We start from the raw sequence: 16,263 nt of genomic DNA, 5'->3' as shown, positions 1-16,263 counted from the left end.
CTATGGGTTCTCCGCTGAGTCCTTTAATGGCGGATATTTTTATGGACCATTTTGAGAACCAGCACATTGTAGGCAATAATAATATATTATATTATTTTAGATACGTAGATGATTTGATTATTTGTTGGACGGGGAGCATGGGCCAACTGGATGCTTTTATTGCTGAACTTAATAGTAAGCATCCGAAAATCAAGTTTAAAAAGGAACTGGAGCAAGACAACTCATTGAATTTTCTGGATTTAACAATTTCGAGAGTGAATAATAGGCATCATTTCCAAATTTACCGTAAGCCTACACATACTGATTCGGTCATCCCGGCTTCTTCGACGCATCCATGGCAGCATAAGTTGGCTGCTTTTCATTGTTATGTGCATCGGATGTTGACTGTGCCTCTTTCTGATGAACACTATCGAGCTGAACTAAATAATATTTATCATTTAGCAATTTCGAATGGCTATGATAAGTCTGTTGTGGATGGAATCATCAGAAAAAAGCGAAATAGTATAGTCAACAATATGTTGTATGCTGCACGATCCTCTGAGCCGATTAAGAAATACAAAGCGAGCATAACTTATGTTGGCAAATTGTCAGATGCAATTTACAAAATTTTAAAATCTAACGACATTCCTGCGGCTTTTAGGACAAACAACACTTTACACTCTAAACTTTGCAATGGGAAAGATAAGATCGAGAAGGGAAAAAAATCTGGAGTTTATAAGCTTACTTGTGATAATTGTAATAAAGTGTATGTGGGGCAAACAGGCCGTAATTTCACTACCAGGTATAAGGAGCATGTTGCGTCATACAGACACAACCATCCAGAAAAGTCAAATTTTGCGAAGCACTTGATAGACAGTGGCCATGCTTTACCTGAGAATCATTCTTTTGATATTTTACATGTTTGCGAGAAAGGATTGCGTTTGAGTGTTCTGGAACAGTTGGAAATAATTAGGTACAACAATAGGGGGATGATTCTTAACGAACAGTTGAATGTTGCGTCATCGCCGTTATTACGAATTTTTCCATCTCACTCACACTTGCACAGTAGGGGGACTGGTCAAGGTATAAATATGGCCGACCGTTCTAGACAGCTCAGTCAGTTGTCGGGTGTCAGACCGTCAACATCTCCAGCATCTCCTGAGGATGCCTCGTAGAGAGGCGAAACACGTGTCGAGTTTTGTACTTTTGGTGGTGGGTTGTTATATTTATTTGCGTATTTATTTTTGCGGTGGGAGGGTGGGAACATTAATTGCATGTAAAAATACGCAAGTAAGTATAGCGGGTTAGCACTGATTGACTAACACGTTATTTTCTCGCGGATTAGCAAAGTAATATTTTTTGTTTTTTTTTTTAGTTTTTTTTTTTAAATAGGTATGGGGGGTGATTTGTCGATAAAAGTCATCGTACTCGTATTATACCTGTTTAACGGCTCCACTACATAAAAGCATAATTACTCGTACTCAAAAATCAGCAGCAGACATCATCAAAATTAGTTCCACGGAAACTACTCTGAGCTAAGTTTGGCGAGTAGGGATAGCCGATAAAAACGCCCAGGGTGCCGATATCGTCACTCGAAAATCTGTGAAAAACGGCGTAATGCCATTTTTTAAATACAAGTGATTGAATTTGGGAATCTAGTGGTATTGACGGCTCGTTTTCAATTATATTAGTATAATATAAATGCCGAGTACTCGTAGTGGAAATAGAAGAGAAGAGAAAATCGAACGAAATACAAGAAATCGAACAGTCGAAATTCATTAAATCGGCCCCCAGATCGATAATTTTGAGATTTAACTTTGAAATCCACAGATGCAAGTATTTGTTAACCTTGGTTAAAAATTAACGTTAGTTAAACCCATTATTCTGACACTGTACAAATGTACATGACATTTTAATGAAATACATTCCGTATACGTCACGACCTTCCCATCATAAAGTCTAAGAGTGTCAGTCATTATAATTGTATCTTGTTCCCAGTTTGCCAAAAGACATCATGTCAAGCTCAAAGCCATACGTCATCATCACAGAGCAGCCTGCAGGCAAGTCGCAGAGGTAAGATATGACAATACAATTTAAACTATCATTCAGTTGTCCCAAGTATGGTTTACTTGGGATTGATGCAGCATGTCCTTTTCTTCCATATCTGTCATTTCATCGTTCACATCCTTAATTTTTATATAAGTATGTAGTTTCTCACTCAGTCCACCCACCTTCCTTTAGTTGGATTTTCTCTTACATTTCTTCCTAATAGCGTTCTCTTCACATGACTCTCAACAATCTGTATCAAATGCCCATAACCACGCTAGGCGGAGGCATGATGCCCTTAATTTTTTGGGTGCTACTTTTAAGCTTTAATTTATATTTATATCCATTCCTTATCTCATAATACTTTCAATCTCTTTCTATCCGTCACATTTAATGGCACGGATTTATATATTTAAGGTTTGCCTACCCACTCACATGCTTTTGCTAACTGTAGTTACCAGCTGTCATGTGACCCTTATTTTATGATAATAATAGAAGTCACTGAAAAATATCAAGCACGTGAGTGGCTACAGATGCCTTATACCTACTTAACTGTGAGAGTCTTATTCGCAGCGCTAATGACACTTTGGAACTGTAAATGTTGTGGTCAGGAAAATGTGAAATGGACTACATAAAGTACCTACTACATCTTCCAGGTTTCGCTATTTAAGCGAGGTGGACGGCGCTCGTTCCGTCGGGTCGATCCCGGGCGTGAGCAGCACGTCGGAGCGCCGGACATACCCCACAATACGCGTCCACGGTCACAATGGGCCGTTCGTGGTGCTGCTGTCGCTGCTCAATCCTCACAACAACTTGTAAGTAGCTGATCAGCATTTTCATAATCAGAGTAAGCACCTTTTGCTACTTCCTACAACATATTTAACTTATAGAATTAGACCAAGATAACTCTGCAACGATTTTGTTAGCATAGACTGTGAACGTGTTATTTACTTATAGTCATAATTTCATAGAAGTTTGACATTTAAAAATAATAACACTTCCACAGTCTAGGCTATCAAAATCGCTGCAGATTGATCTTGGTCTAACTCGAATACTTAGGTAAGTATAATAACTTTTTTCTACCCAAAACGGAAAATACTAAAATTTAAGCTCGTGATGTTTGGAATGTATTGAAAATATCTTTAGTATAAAGTTGAAATCAAGATATCTTGAGGAATCTTATAGCGTATAATAATTATTTTACTTCAAGATCATTTTAACTATGAGGTAAGTACCTACATACGGAATAAAAAATAAAATCTAGCAGCATTTCGTTATCTACCTTGAGTAAGTTTGTTAAATAGATCTCTAACTCGCGCCAAATAAAATAACAGCAGAAGACCCATATTTCCAGTTGTCGTAGGCACACTGTCATTGTCGCGTGTGATAGAGCTATTCACTTATTTAATTAACTCGGGCATGCGGGCACGCTATTCCCATTACATCTCATCAACCGCATCGCCTCAACGATCCAGTATATTTATAGCTACGTTAGCTACGAGTACCTATAGTTCGTTTTTTAGGGTTTCGTAGTCAACTAGGAACCCTTATAGTTTCGCCATGTCCGTCTGTCTGTCTGTCTGTCTGTCTGTCTGTCCGAGGCTTTGCTCCGTGGTCGTTAGTGCTAGAAAGCTGAAATTCGGCATGGATATATAAATCAATAAAGCCGACAAAGTCGTACAATAAAATCTAAAAATTTAATTTTTTTGAGGGTACCTCCCCTACACGTAAAGTGGGGGTGAATTTTTTTTTCTGCTTCAACCCTACAGTATGGGCTATCGTTGGAAAGGGCTTTCAAAACTAATAGGGGTCTTCAACAAACATTTTTTGATAAAGTGAATATATTCGGAGATAATCGCTCCGAAAGAAAAAAAATGTGTGCTTAAGCTATGGCATAGCAGCCCGGGTCGGCTGTTGGGTTTGCAGGGGCCACCAGGAAATAGGTGCGTATGTAACTAAGCACTTGGGCTGGAACATTTCATAAAATAGGCATATTTAATATCTATTTGGATAACAAGCGTGACCCTTCAGTTCCTAAAAAAAGGTGCGCTAACCTACAGTCAGCAAATTTGATTTCTTATCACCCTTACATAAAAAATATACATGCTGAGGTGCTAAGCTAATAAATTACGCTCATTGTAGGCACTTAAACAAGATGGAGCAGGGGTTAAGCAAGACAAAGTATGTGGTCTAAAACGATGACGAGTATTTTATCAGCACGGTTTTCGACCCGGTGATGCGCCGGTTTATTGGACATAAGTGTCCTAGAAATAACATTTCCTGTCATGTATTATGTCAGTGATTTCCTGTAATAAATTAGTTTTTGACAAATATACCTATCTTATCATTGTTGTGTTGTTTATGAAAGTTATTGCTTCTTGGAAAAGTTATGACATTACATGTGGCAGTTATTAAACTTATAGTGAACCATATTGATTGTAGTAGTTTTTACAAGCTTTTATTTAACAACTTGCAAGGTACTCGTATGTATGTATGTTCGGACATAGAGAAATAAGTAAGCATAGAGTGCTCACTCCATTTATCAGTTTTCTTACCAAAACGCTTATTATTTTCGTAGTCGACATCTAGCGTCAAGAAGCGGATTTATCAGTACCACTACTTGACACTGGATATCACGAGTGTCGCGACTGACGAAAAGTGTATTGCTCAACTAATTATAACTACTTAATAATACAAGCAGAATGAGTTGAAAATAGATTTTGGGTTATAATATTAGCTGAAAATTGTTGAGCATTAGACTTTTTGTCCATCGCGACATCTATTGTCAAGTAGCAGTACTGGTAAATCCACTACTTGACGCTAGATGTCGACTACGAAAATAATAAGCGTTTTGGTAATAAAAGTTATAAAACTGATGTATAGGGTGATTACTCTATACTTACTTATTTCTCTATGGTTCGGATCAAATCCTAAATGTTAATTCGTTTTGAACAAGTTTTAAAATCCGTAAAATTGCAGATTCGCAAGCAAGTTTTGCATAGGTGCGACGAATATGTAAGGTGGGTGACATGCAACATTATAATAATAATAATAATTATGCCTGCCTTGATAACACTGTATATCACAATGTTATGGCAGGTGTCCGGAACTCTTAGCAATAGCCCAGTCTTATTTTCCACCCAAATTCAAACCATAGACCAGGACTCTTTCCATTTTTCTGCAATAGCCTCCAATGCCTGGTGAAACCGGTTTATGGGTATCTATTGATGTACACATGAATGGGTTCCAGCAAGCGTTCTACATGACATCAAAGCTCCTCATCAAACGGCCTCTACGTGTTGGATCTATATCCCCACGCACGCCTTATAAATGACCGGGCTTAAAAACCCGAGAGTTTGTAACGGAGATACAAATAATAATTATTATCCATCAGGGCAGCTTGTGGCGAGCTGTTAGGGAGTAACGACCCCACGGACCCGAGTACTCCCGAGAGTCGGTCAGGGTCTCCGTCTCCGGCGTGTCTTCGTCGATCGGAGTGGACCCCAAGGGGACCCGCCGGACTCTCAGCTCTGGCTTGCCTTCATTGGACGTCCAGAGAGGAGTCGTTAGAGCTAAATGCTCCAGGGGTGGAAGTGAAAACTTGCATAAGACGCTAGTTGGCACAGTGGCTGTTATCAGCCACTGGGTAGAAAGCGGCGTACACACACCTCTCGACACCCCTGAGCCGCTGACACCGGTGTTGCTCCTGGTCGTCTTCACGACGGCATTTTCAGGGGCCCATCTAGTGGGCGGCGAGTCACCGCCTGCTTCGATAACTAGTGAAAACATTGTTATGGTAGGTGTCCGGACGTCTTTGCAATAACCCAGTCTCATTGTCCTCCCAAAATTCAATCCATAGACCGTTTTACTGTTCACTTTACTACAATAGTCCCAATGCCTGTTGCGACCGGTTCCTGGGTATCTATTGTTGCGCCCGTGAACGGGTTCCAGCAGGCGTTCTACATGACATTAAAGCTCTCCAAGAGGCCTCTACGTGTTGGATCTATATCCCCCCGCAAGCCTATCAAAAGACCGGGATTTATAGGCCCGTGAAATCCAAGGAGATACAATAATAATAATTATTATTATTTATTTATTTCAAAAGACAACAATGGTCCATGATCATGGACACAGGAGGTAGCCATAAGGAACTCTGTGATAAAACAATATAATCTAATTGTATTTGGGTTTGTTAGATTGTGGACTTTGCGGGGGCAGCGATGTATTTACATCGTTGTGCAAAGCGTACGTCATCGAAATTCTACACGTCTCTTAAATTACCTCAAAAAAGGAATTATTAGCGCCGTCAACGACTAAAACAATGGCAAGGAAAATGATGAAATATTCGGGTTGTCATACATAGGTACCTAAATATGCAATGACTAGGCTATTGACTCATCAAGCTTCAGGAAATAAATATTAAATCAATTCGACTATGAATTTCCAACTCACAAGCCAATTTCTAACAGGTTAAATACTTAAATACATGAAGTGGTTAAGCTTTTCATTTCGAAACTTAATAAATTATGGTGAGGTACCCGTTGAATCAATCAATATCAGCCTGATTTAATCCTGCAAATAAAAATAACAAATTAATAACGCGTTTTTACGTTTATACACAAGGTAACATAAAATTCCCATTTACTCCTAAATTTTAATAAGTTTTTTTGTAAAAAATGTCATTAATAAAAATAAAAATAAAAAATAAAATAAAATATTTTTATTTCAGAACTTCTAGAATTCCATAATAAATTGTTAGTACCATCGTTATAGCTAGGGGTTAGTAAGTACATTAAAATCAAATAATAAGAATAATAAATAATTAATAATCTTGACATAATAACAATGAAATCATGATTCATAGTAAAATAAAAATTAGTTGAAATAATAAATACAAAAATAATTAATATATTAACATGTCAAATTCAAAATAAAATAGACTAGAATAATAATTACAACGTCAAAATTTACTACTTTTATTCATATTCCCATAAATAATGATTTCATTAATGATACAAGCTTTTATCGCTGACTGTACTTTCCTTTCACCAGGCAACTAGTAGGTACACAATTCTAAAAAACCCAAACACAGTTAGATTGCGTTGTTTCATCACAGAGTTCCTATCACCTCCTGTCTTCGTCATCAGATCATCACGATGGATATTGCATTGTCATCCAACTTACTTAAGCAAATTTTCAGCGTCATCGGAAACCAGGAAGTGGGTAAAATTTTACTTACTAGATTTCACCCGTACAAATATTAGGTACATTGCATGTTAAATAAAAGCTTGTAAAAATACCGAAACCACCGCGCAACCGAATAAACTCTCTGAAGGTGTTCGCAACAAGACAGCGCAAGTGTTATTATAAACATCAAACATCTATGAAATTATGACGTTTACTTAACACTGGGCTATCAAAGTCGCTGCCAACTTATCTTGGTTTGACTAACATTTTCTTGGTTTTACCTTCGTAAATAAAAAGCTTTGAATATGACTTTAAAATTTGTACAGTACAGTAGCTGCCTAGCTGCAGTCGTCAACTTCGTTCATCACGTCACAGAAAATCCATAATCATTTTAATTACCTACCTATACTTTAACACAAATGTTATTTACACAAATCGAAATTGACTGACCGCTTCTCGGAAAACTAGATAGGTGTCACCGGTGATGGCACAACCCCGGTCTCATATCTTTATACTACGTAATAGTATTACTTACTCATTTAAATATTCACATATTTATTAATGCATTGGTACAGTTTTCAAAACCGTAAGCAAAGAGCATATAATCACTACGTGACCGTAAGTATATGCTAGAAGAAAGTGGTCAATGTGTTTATTTAGATTACTCAATCATCATTGTAATTTTTAATCATATTTATAAAAGAAAGTAGTTGAGATATATTCTTCTCTCTTTTTCTCTTATAAATCCTAAATCATTTGAGGATACTGGTGCTTTAGAATTTCTAAATCAGTCAATCCCTGTAGGAGCTGTGCATTACACAATAACTTTACAAGTTTCTTACATAGAAGTATATATGTATGAACAAGTAGAACTCATAGTAAAACGATTCACACACCTTACAGTAACTGACCACAGGGACGAAGTTATAAGTTCACATTTTTACGTGAATGAATTAAGGTGTACAAGAATTATATTAAATATATTAAAAATTAAAACGGGTCACTCGCATATTTTAAGTAAAATGCGTTTTCAACATAAAATACGTGAGTGACCCTTTTTAATATATTTTTCACGTCAGCAGCTCGAACAAGGGTAATTTGCTGCTTAAAAACAGTGAGCAAAATCGCATTTTGCTCACCGAGTGAGACAAAATAACATTCAAGTGACCTTTAGATTCGAATGTCATTTCAACGTGCGGGGCCTAATACAAGTTCGAAATATTTGGATTCTATTGTCTTTATCCCTTTCACGTCATTAGCAAAAAGAATGAGACAAAAAAGTGCATACGTAATTCAACAGTATATTGACGGTTTATAATATACCCCCGAAATAAGTCAGACCGCATCGTTCCAAAACACCCTACGAGTCTTCATTCGTAATAATTAATTAATGAAATAAAAGTTTAAAATTTAATAAAAACACCATATTTTACGTATTTTATTATACAATCAAAACAATAAACTTATAAAAATTTACGCAATTGTTACGCAGTAAATAATTCTACTTAACTACTTTTAACGATCTCTACTATAGTTGACAAATAGTAGTATCCGCAATTCGGACCGGATCTAATAGTTTTTTTTTTTTACAAAAAAAAGTTGTCGATTGAACTGTCAATTGATGTTCGTTAAGTCATTATTTTCGTATTATTTTATTGAAATTTCTTTCGTTTTGTTTTATTGCGGTAATTATAGTTAATTGTTAGAATACCTTCAGAAAACATGAGTGAAATACCTAGTGATCGGTCCGTCTGGATTAAATTTTTTCAGGTTGTATTTTTTGATGGCTGACTGACGTGAAAATTTTTGTGTACTACACGAGATCAAATTTATTTACATCTCGTGCGCTTTTGAGTCCCTTACTACGCTCAAGATTCTAAATTATTATTATAGAATCTTTCGCTTGCACGGGACTCAAAACAAGCACTCGAAGAAATATCAAACTTTGCTCTCTTGTTGTACAAATAACTATTTCAACACACTTGCTCAAAACGACGTTTTTATTCCACCGATTTTTGACTCATAATCCTAGATATTAAATACGCGTGCTTTTTCAGTAGGTATATTATAATACTCGTGCTTTTTTATTATATTATCATATTATCCGACTGAGTTAAGAAGGTAACTGATTGCTAATAATATACATGGGAACAGAGCCTTCTTAATTGAGTAATACATTTTTTAATAAACTATTAGGTTTCAAACGTTAGTTCAAAGAGGTTTTATCACACCAAACATAATTTGTAGATTAAATTATCTATTAAATTACATTCACGACTTAAACATAACATTTTATCGATGTGATCTCCATCCGTCGAATATAAATACGAAAATATAGTCTGTCAAAGGGCTATCTCATTTCAAACATAGACAGAGGGAGTCATACTATCTTTGTCTTACACTAGTACTAGCATCCAAAAGAAAAGGATGAGTATAGTTTTTATTGTTCTTATTTACTGACAAATTGGTTTGACCAACTATATTAGCTTTTTTAACATTTTTTAAATTGGCCGTTTGTCGATTTCGTTCGCGCCTTTGCCATGCGCGCCCATTAGAATCGTGCGTAAAAAAAAAATAACGTGCCAGCCAGTTTCCGCATTTGTCATAAAATTTGAATAGTTTTGCATGTTTTTAGTTTATATAATGACGAAAATGTCATTTTCAAGCATTAAAAATAAAGAACAGATAAAATTGACGCTGCCAGTAATACTAACAGAGGCAAGAGCTGAGAACGATGGCCTTTTACCATCAAAATCGGGTGAAAAATGGAAAATCAGCAAAAACGCCCAATGTTTCTTGGAAAACGTGTTGGTAGCTTACTTCAATGAACTGGCGAATAAGTGCCTAGCCCAGTACGCTTTGGTGCAATTATTCGATGTTAAAACTGTAAGCCACCATTTTGAAAATTGTACTTTTACTGTTTTGACAAAAAAAAACGAATTTATAAGTTTTATTTTTTCCTCGCAAGTGTGTTGAAAAACGTCGTATGAAACGCGTGTGCATTGGTCATTATACACATCGGCTTTCTTATTGCGCGCTCGCTTGCAGCTCGCGCACACAATATCGCCTCGTGTGTGATGAGATGACCAACTTAGCACACTTGTATCATAATGTACTATAAGTTTATTATATAGTCTGTGTCTCGCAGAAGTTTGGATATTAACAAGAGTCCATAATGAAACCATAATGAAACATACACCCTTGTTATTGTCATCATAATCCGACTATTGGTCCACAACCGAATTTATTTATCAATGTTCTTTCCAGAGTTCACCCCCACAGCATCACGGGATCGGATCCGCGATACACATGCAGGCATGGCGTGGTCTTCGTTATCTCAGACGAACCTGAAGTAGTCTTCAAAAATATAGGAATTCTGTGTGTTAAGGGGAAGACCGAGAAAGACGTTAAATCGGCGTTAAAAAGTCGCAAGGAGATGAATATCGACCCTTTTGGAGGTTAGTAAGCATTATAAAAAAAATATATTAAAAGTAATAAGTATTCCCTTGTCTTCAAATTTCGTAATGGGCCTAATCCAGTAGAGAAAGGAGAAATACTTCCGAGATTTGTGACGTCATCAGAATCTTCAATGACGTTTCGAGTTTGGTCACGTGACGTATGCCAAAAGATATTTTAAATTCAATATTTACAAAAATATGGTCATTACAGGTCCCCTAAAAGTAGTTTAACATGTTCTTATAATCCAAAAGAATTTATTGGGATACAATTCTGCCCTAAGATTTGTAGATGGAAACAACCCCATTAAAACACTGGCTCGGATGAAATGGGTTGTTTTATGCTCTTGTTGTAATGTATAGTAGCCATCAGACAAATCGGGGCGCGAAGATGTTCACAAATATCTAAATCAAGCATTAAACTAATTTTACTCTCACGTGTTTTTAGTCACTCGCGCGACAAGTTTCGGAGAGCCTAGGTCTCCTATTGTGACATCCTAGGCATTTGACATGTCACGCAAGTGACTAAACACACGTGAGTGAGTGTAAACTATAAAATTAGTTTAATGTCTCACGACAGTGTAAATTAGATCTAAATCAAGCCTCTAACCTCTAATTAACCCTTAAATGCATGATTTTTTGTATAACTTTTTAATAAATTGAAATAGATGTGTCATGTTGTATAGATTGAGGGAAAAATGAGTAAAATATATGCATATTGAGCCACGGACCATCAAATATACGATGCATATATACATCATTATGCATTTAAGGGTTAAGACATAAAGTGTATATTCATATATTTTTGAGCACATGGGCCGCTCCGATATATCTGATAGCGACAGTACAATCAATCGACTATTACTTACAGCCGGATTCTCGCACATATATGACCATCGCCAAATCAACTTCACGGCAGTCCGTCTCTGCTTCCAAGTGTTTCTGCCGGGACCGAACTGGACTCCGGCCGACCGTATGGATTTACTTAAATACGACAGGGGTCTAGCTCCTGTCGCGTCGGACGTTGTATACGACGCGAAGAAACTAAATGACCTCAAGATCGTCCACATTACGAGCCATGCTGGGCCCCTAACGGGAGGGGCTGAAATGACTTTGCTTTGTGACAAGGTATGCTGTTCAAAAATAGGATAACTATACATATTTTTGTTTATTCTAAAATTTTATACATTAAGCGTCTTCCCGTCGGTGACCGTGATCCCATGTGTAAGTGTGCGCTTGACGGCAATTCGTATCAATCTCGTAGAACGTTCTTTGCTAGTTTTTTCAGTTTATATGCCTACAAACTCAAGTGAAAATTTACCCGTTTTCACTGAATGTTTAAGTGAGATTAGTGCAATTATTGACAGCCAAGAGGTAGCATCAGTATATATGTTGGGTGACTTTAATTCGCACCCGGGCGAGCTGTTTGGCAACGAGCTCCTGAGCTTTTGCTCTGAGCAAAGGTGGCGGTGTGCGGATATGGATGTTTTAGGCGCTGACTCTAACACATACACTTTTGTAAGTGACATACATAAAGACTGTAAACGTTGGCTAGATCATTGCCTGGTGACTGAGGCAGCGTGGCAGAGTGTAGTTGACGCTAAAGTGCAACAAAATGTGTTTTGGTCTGACCACCTACCTTTGGAAATAAAATGTAATTTAAGTTCTGTATCGCCAGTATTAAGTTGTGGGGGTAGGGTGGTTACGGAAAATAGAGTGAAATGGGGATCTAGAGAGCTATCAGCAACGGAGCAATATAGGGCAATATGTAATGAGAGACTGAAACATATTGAATTTCCCTCCGTTTTTCGTGACTGCTCGGATAAGGTTTGCCATAATGAGGATCACTATCGGCACATTGACACTTTGTACAAGGACATTGTTTGTACCTTAAGGGCAGGAGCAGTGCGGACTTATATTGAACGACCTAGGAGGAGGAAGCAGTATGTTGCAGGTTGGAATAAGCATGTGAGGGAGGCTCACAGAACTGCTAGGCTTTACTTTAATGAGTGGGTATTATGCAATAAGCCGAGATCTGGGACCATTTATAATAACATGCGCGAGTCGCGTAAAGTTTTTAAGGCTAAACTTAAATGGTGCCAGGAAAATCAGCAGCAAATTAAAATGGATTTAATGGCTAGCCATCACTCATCGAAAAACTTTAGTACGTTCTGGCAACAGACGAATAAATTTAATCTAAGGCCTAGCCTTCCTGTGAGCGTCCAGGACAAGTTTAATCCTAAGGATATAGCCAACCTGTTTAGCGAACACTTCCAGGTCAAGTCTCCACTAGATGGGCCAATATCGGTGCTCGGTGCTCGGACGTCTGGTTCATTGACCTTTTTTAATGCTCGTCAGATTGAGCTTTGTATTAAGAACATGACTAGAGGTAAGTCACCTGGACATGATGATTTGAGCATCGAGCATCTTCAAAATGCGGGTCCTCATCTTCCTAGAGTGTTGGCACTGCTCTTTAATTTATGTATTTGCCACTCGTATCTCCCGGCTGATCTTATGCGTACAATTGTAATACCGATCATAAAAAACAAAACTGGAGATATGTCGGATGTTCATAATTACAGACCGATTTCCCTCGCAACTGTGATATCAAAAGTGTTAGACAGCCTCCTTGATAAGCAACTTAGTGCGCATGTAAGTCTGAATGAGGCACAATTTGGCTTTCAGTCGGGATTGTCTACTGAGTCAGCTATTTTTTGCCATAAGAGTACGGTCAAATACTACACTAGTAAGAAAACACCAGTGTACGCTTGCTTTTTAGATTTATCGCGGGCATTTGATCTGGTCTCATACAACATTCTATGGGATAAACTGGAAACAGAAACAACCCTTCCACCTGAACTGCTAGCGTTGTTCAAATATTGGTACGAGAACCAGATCAACAGTGTTCGATGGGCGGGCGTGCACTCGAGTGACTACAGACTGGAGTGTGGTGTACGGCAGGGCGGGCTCTCCTCACCCCGGTTATTTAATATTTATGTTAACGCACTGATTAGTGAGCTCAGCAACACCATGGTCGGATGCTCTATAGATGGTAATTTTGTCAATAACATAAGTTATGCTGATGACATGGTGTTGTTGAGTCCTTCGGTCAGTGCGTTAAGGAAGCTCTTGCATATTTGTGAGAGCTACGCAGAGTCGCATGGTTTAAAATATAATGCTAGAAAAAGTGAAATATTACTTTTTAAAGCGGGTAATAAAACATATCCGATACCGCAGTTTCAACTTTCTGGTGTTGTTTTGAACCATGTGAAATCCTTTAAATATCTTGGGCACTGGGTGACGGAGGACCTTACTGACGATGTAGACATGGAGAGAGAGCGTAGGGCATTGGCTGTCAGGTGTAATATGCTGGCTAGGCGATTTGCTAAATGCACTAGAGAGGTTAAAATAACCCTTTTTAAAGCATTCTGCCAGTCATTTTACACCTGTAGCCTATGGACGAATTATACACAGCGGTCATATAATGTCCTGCGCATACAATATAATAATGCATTCAGGACCCTGCTGCGGCTGCCCCGGCATTGCAGCGCATCGGGTATGTTTGCGGACGCACACACCGACGGGTTCCACGCCATCATCTGCAAGAGAGTGGCGTCTCTCATGCGCAGGCTGTCAGGCGGCCCCGGCGCGCTCCTGAATGCATTATCATCCAAATTTGATTGTCCTTTTGTGCAGAAATGGAATGACATTCATATGGCTTTATGACATGCTGCTGCTGACATTTTATTTTTTTATAGTCTATTTAATCTGATTTTAATTTTCAGTTGAACTTGATTTTAATTATGATATTATTTTAATTTATATATTATGCTAGTTCATTATTTAATAATAATTTTAATTAATTAATTTATTTGTGACTGATTATTTATTTAAAATTAATGTAATAATTATACTGTGGATACTAAGTTACTAACATAGTCTTAAAGAAAATTTGTAACTAATTTACATATATGGGTATAATACCTGAAATAAATAATTCAATTCAATTCAATTAAGGAATTACGAGACTGCTCATGCTATTATGAATAAATAAAATGTCAAAAAATAATTTAAAGCTTGAACACAGTAAAACATGGGCACTTAAAGTAACAAAAATAAAAATGTTATGGAACATATTTTAAGGAAATTTTTATTGCATTTATTTACTAGACTAATAACCATTTTTACAAATATACACAATTATTTTTGCTTTCTATATGCCATACTGCGTGCTTTGCGTCGAATCCGGCTCATTAAGTCTTGCACAGCACTGTCAGGATATCTTTTGCAAGCCCATTTCCATTTTTTTTTTGCAATTCAGCTGCCGATTTAACTTCTCCGCCTCCTTTTTAGGGTTCCGTAGCCAAATGGCAAAAAACGGAACCCTTCTGTCCGATTATGTCACAGCCACTTTTTTCCGAAACTATAAAAGCTATATTGTTCAAACTTGGTAAGCAGATGTTATTCTATGAACCGCATTAAGATTTTTACACAAAAATAGAAAAAAAACAATAAATTTTGGGGGTTCCCCATACTGAAACTCAAAAAATCTTTTTTCATCAAACTCATACGTGTGGGGTAGGTCTTTAAAAATAATATTGAGGTTTCTAATATCATTTTTTTTAAACTGAATAGTTTGCGCGAGAGACACTTCCAAAGTGAAAAAATGTGTCCCCCCCCTGTAACTTGCAAACTACCATGCAAACTTCCACCGAAAATTGGTTTGAACGAGATCTAGTAAGTAGATTTCTTAATACGTCATAAGTGGTACGGAACCCTTTATGGGCGAGTCCAACTCGCACTTGGCCGCTTTTTTTAGAATTCCTTTCATAATTGCCCAATATTCTTCAATCGGCCTCAGTTCAGGACAATTTGGAGGATTGCACTCTTTAGGTACCACTGCGAAATCGTTATGTTTATACTACTCAACTACTGCTTTAAAGTAGTGACAGCTCGCAAGGTCTGGCCAAAATAATGGCTGTGAGCTATGACTGCTTGAAAAGGGCAGTAGACGCTTTTGCAAACTTTCTTTTTTGTAGATTTCACCGTTTACTGTGCCTGTTGTTACGAATGAACGACTTCTTTTACCACAACTACAAATAGCTTGCCATAAAAGGATTTTTTTTTGGAAACTTCGATCTCTTTTTTATCTTGCAATCTTCTGGGGCCTCCTTACGATTCTTAGAAGTATAAAATTCTTGCCCCGGTATCCAATACAACGCATCCGAATTTGTCAAGGTTGTCGTACAACTTTCGTGATCTCTGTTTTGCAGACAGATTTTGCTTAGCGTCGCGATTGGGTTCAGCTAGGGATTGCAAACCGGATTGGTTTTCAATCCGGCCGGATCCGGCCGGATTTTGGCCGTAGTCCGGCCGGATCCGGCCGGACCGGATCCGGTTTGGTATAGGGGTATAAAAGTTAATTAAATGACATATTTTTCTAGTTTTTTGCGTAATACGTATTCCTAAATCTATAACTTGAAGTTAATAAATAACTTCTTAACAATAAAATAGAACTTGGTAGTAAAAAGTGTCAATGTCAATATCACTTTAAAAACAAAAATTTTAAATCGGTAATTTATTATATTTAACCATT

The 16,263-nt window shown here is 37.4% G+C and overlaps 1 protein-coding gene across 4 annotated transcripts in view; it reads left to right on the top strand.

Moving 5' to 3' along the window:
- The window catches only part of LOC133534523 (embryonic polarity protein dorsal-like), a 62,554-nt gene that overhangs the window by 13,640 nt on the left and 32,651 nt on the right, over window positions 1-16,263 (top strand). For all 4 annotated transcript variants that reach the window (XM_061873679.1, XM_061873682.1, XM_061873680.1 and 1 more), the window contains exons 2-5: window positions 1,978-2,052; window positions 2,682-2,840; window positions 10,480-10,670; window positions 11,539-11,795. In XM_061873679.1, coding sequence (XP_061729663.1) covers window positions 1,994-2,052; window positions 2,682-2,840; window positions 10,480-10,670; window positions 11,539-11,795 — 666 coding nt within the window. In that variant the 5' untranslated portion in view covers window positions 1,978-1,993. The remainder of the gene's footprint in view (window positions 1-1,977; window positions 2,053-2,681; window positions 2,841-10,479; window positions 10,671-11,538; window positions 11,796-16,263) is intronic.

The sequence above is a fragment of the Cydia pomonella genome, chromosome 2 (assembly GCF_033807575.1).
Source record: "Cydia pomonella isolate Wapato2018A chromosome 2, ilCydPomo1, whole genome shotgun sequence".
NCBI classification, from domain to species: Eukaryota; Metazoa; Arthropoda; class Insecta; order Lepidoptera; family Tortricidae; genus Cydia; species Cydia pomonella.
Note: the sequence above shows the minus strand (reverse complement) of the source record. Positions and strands in the feature narration are given on the sequence as shown.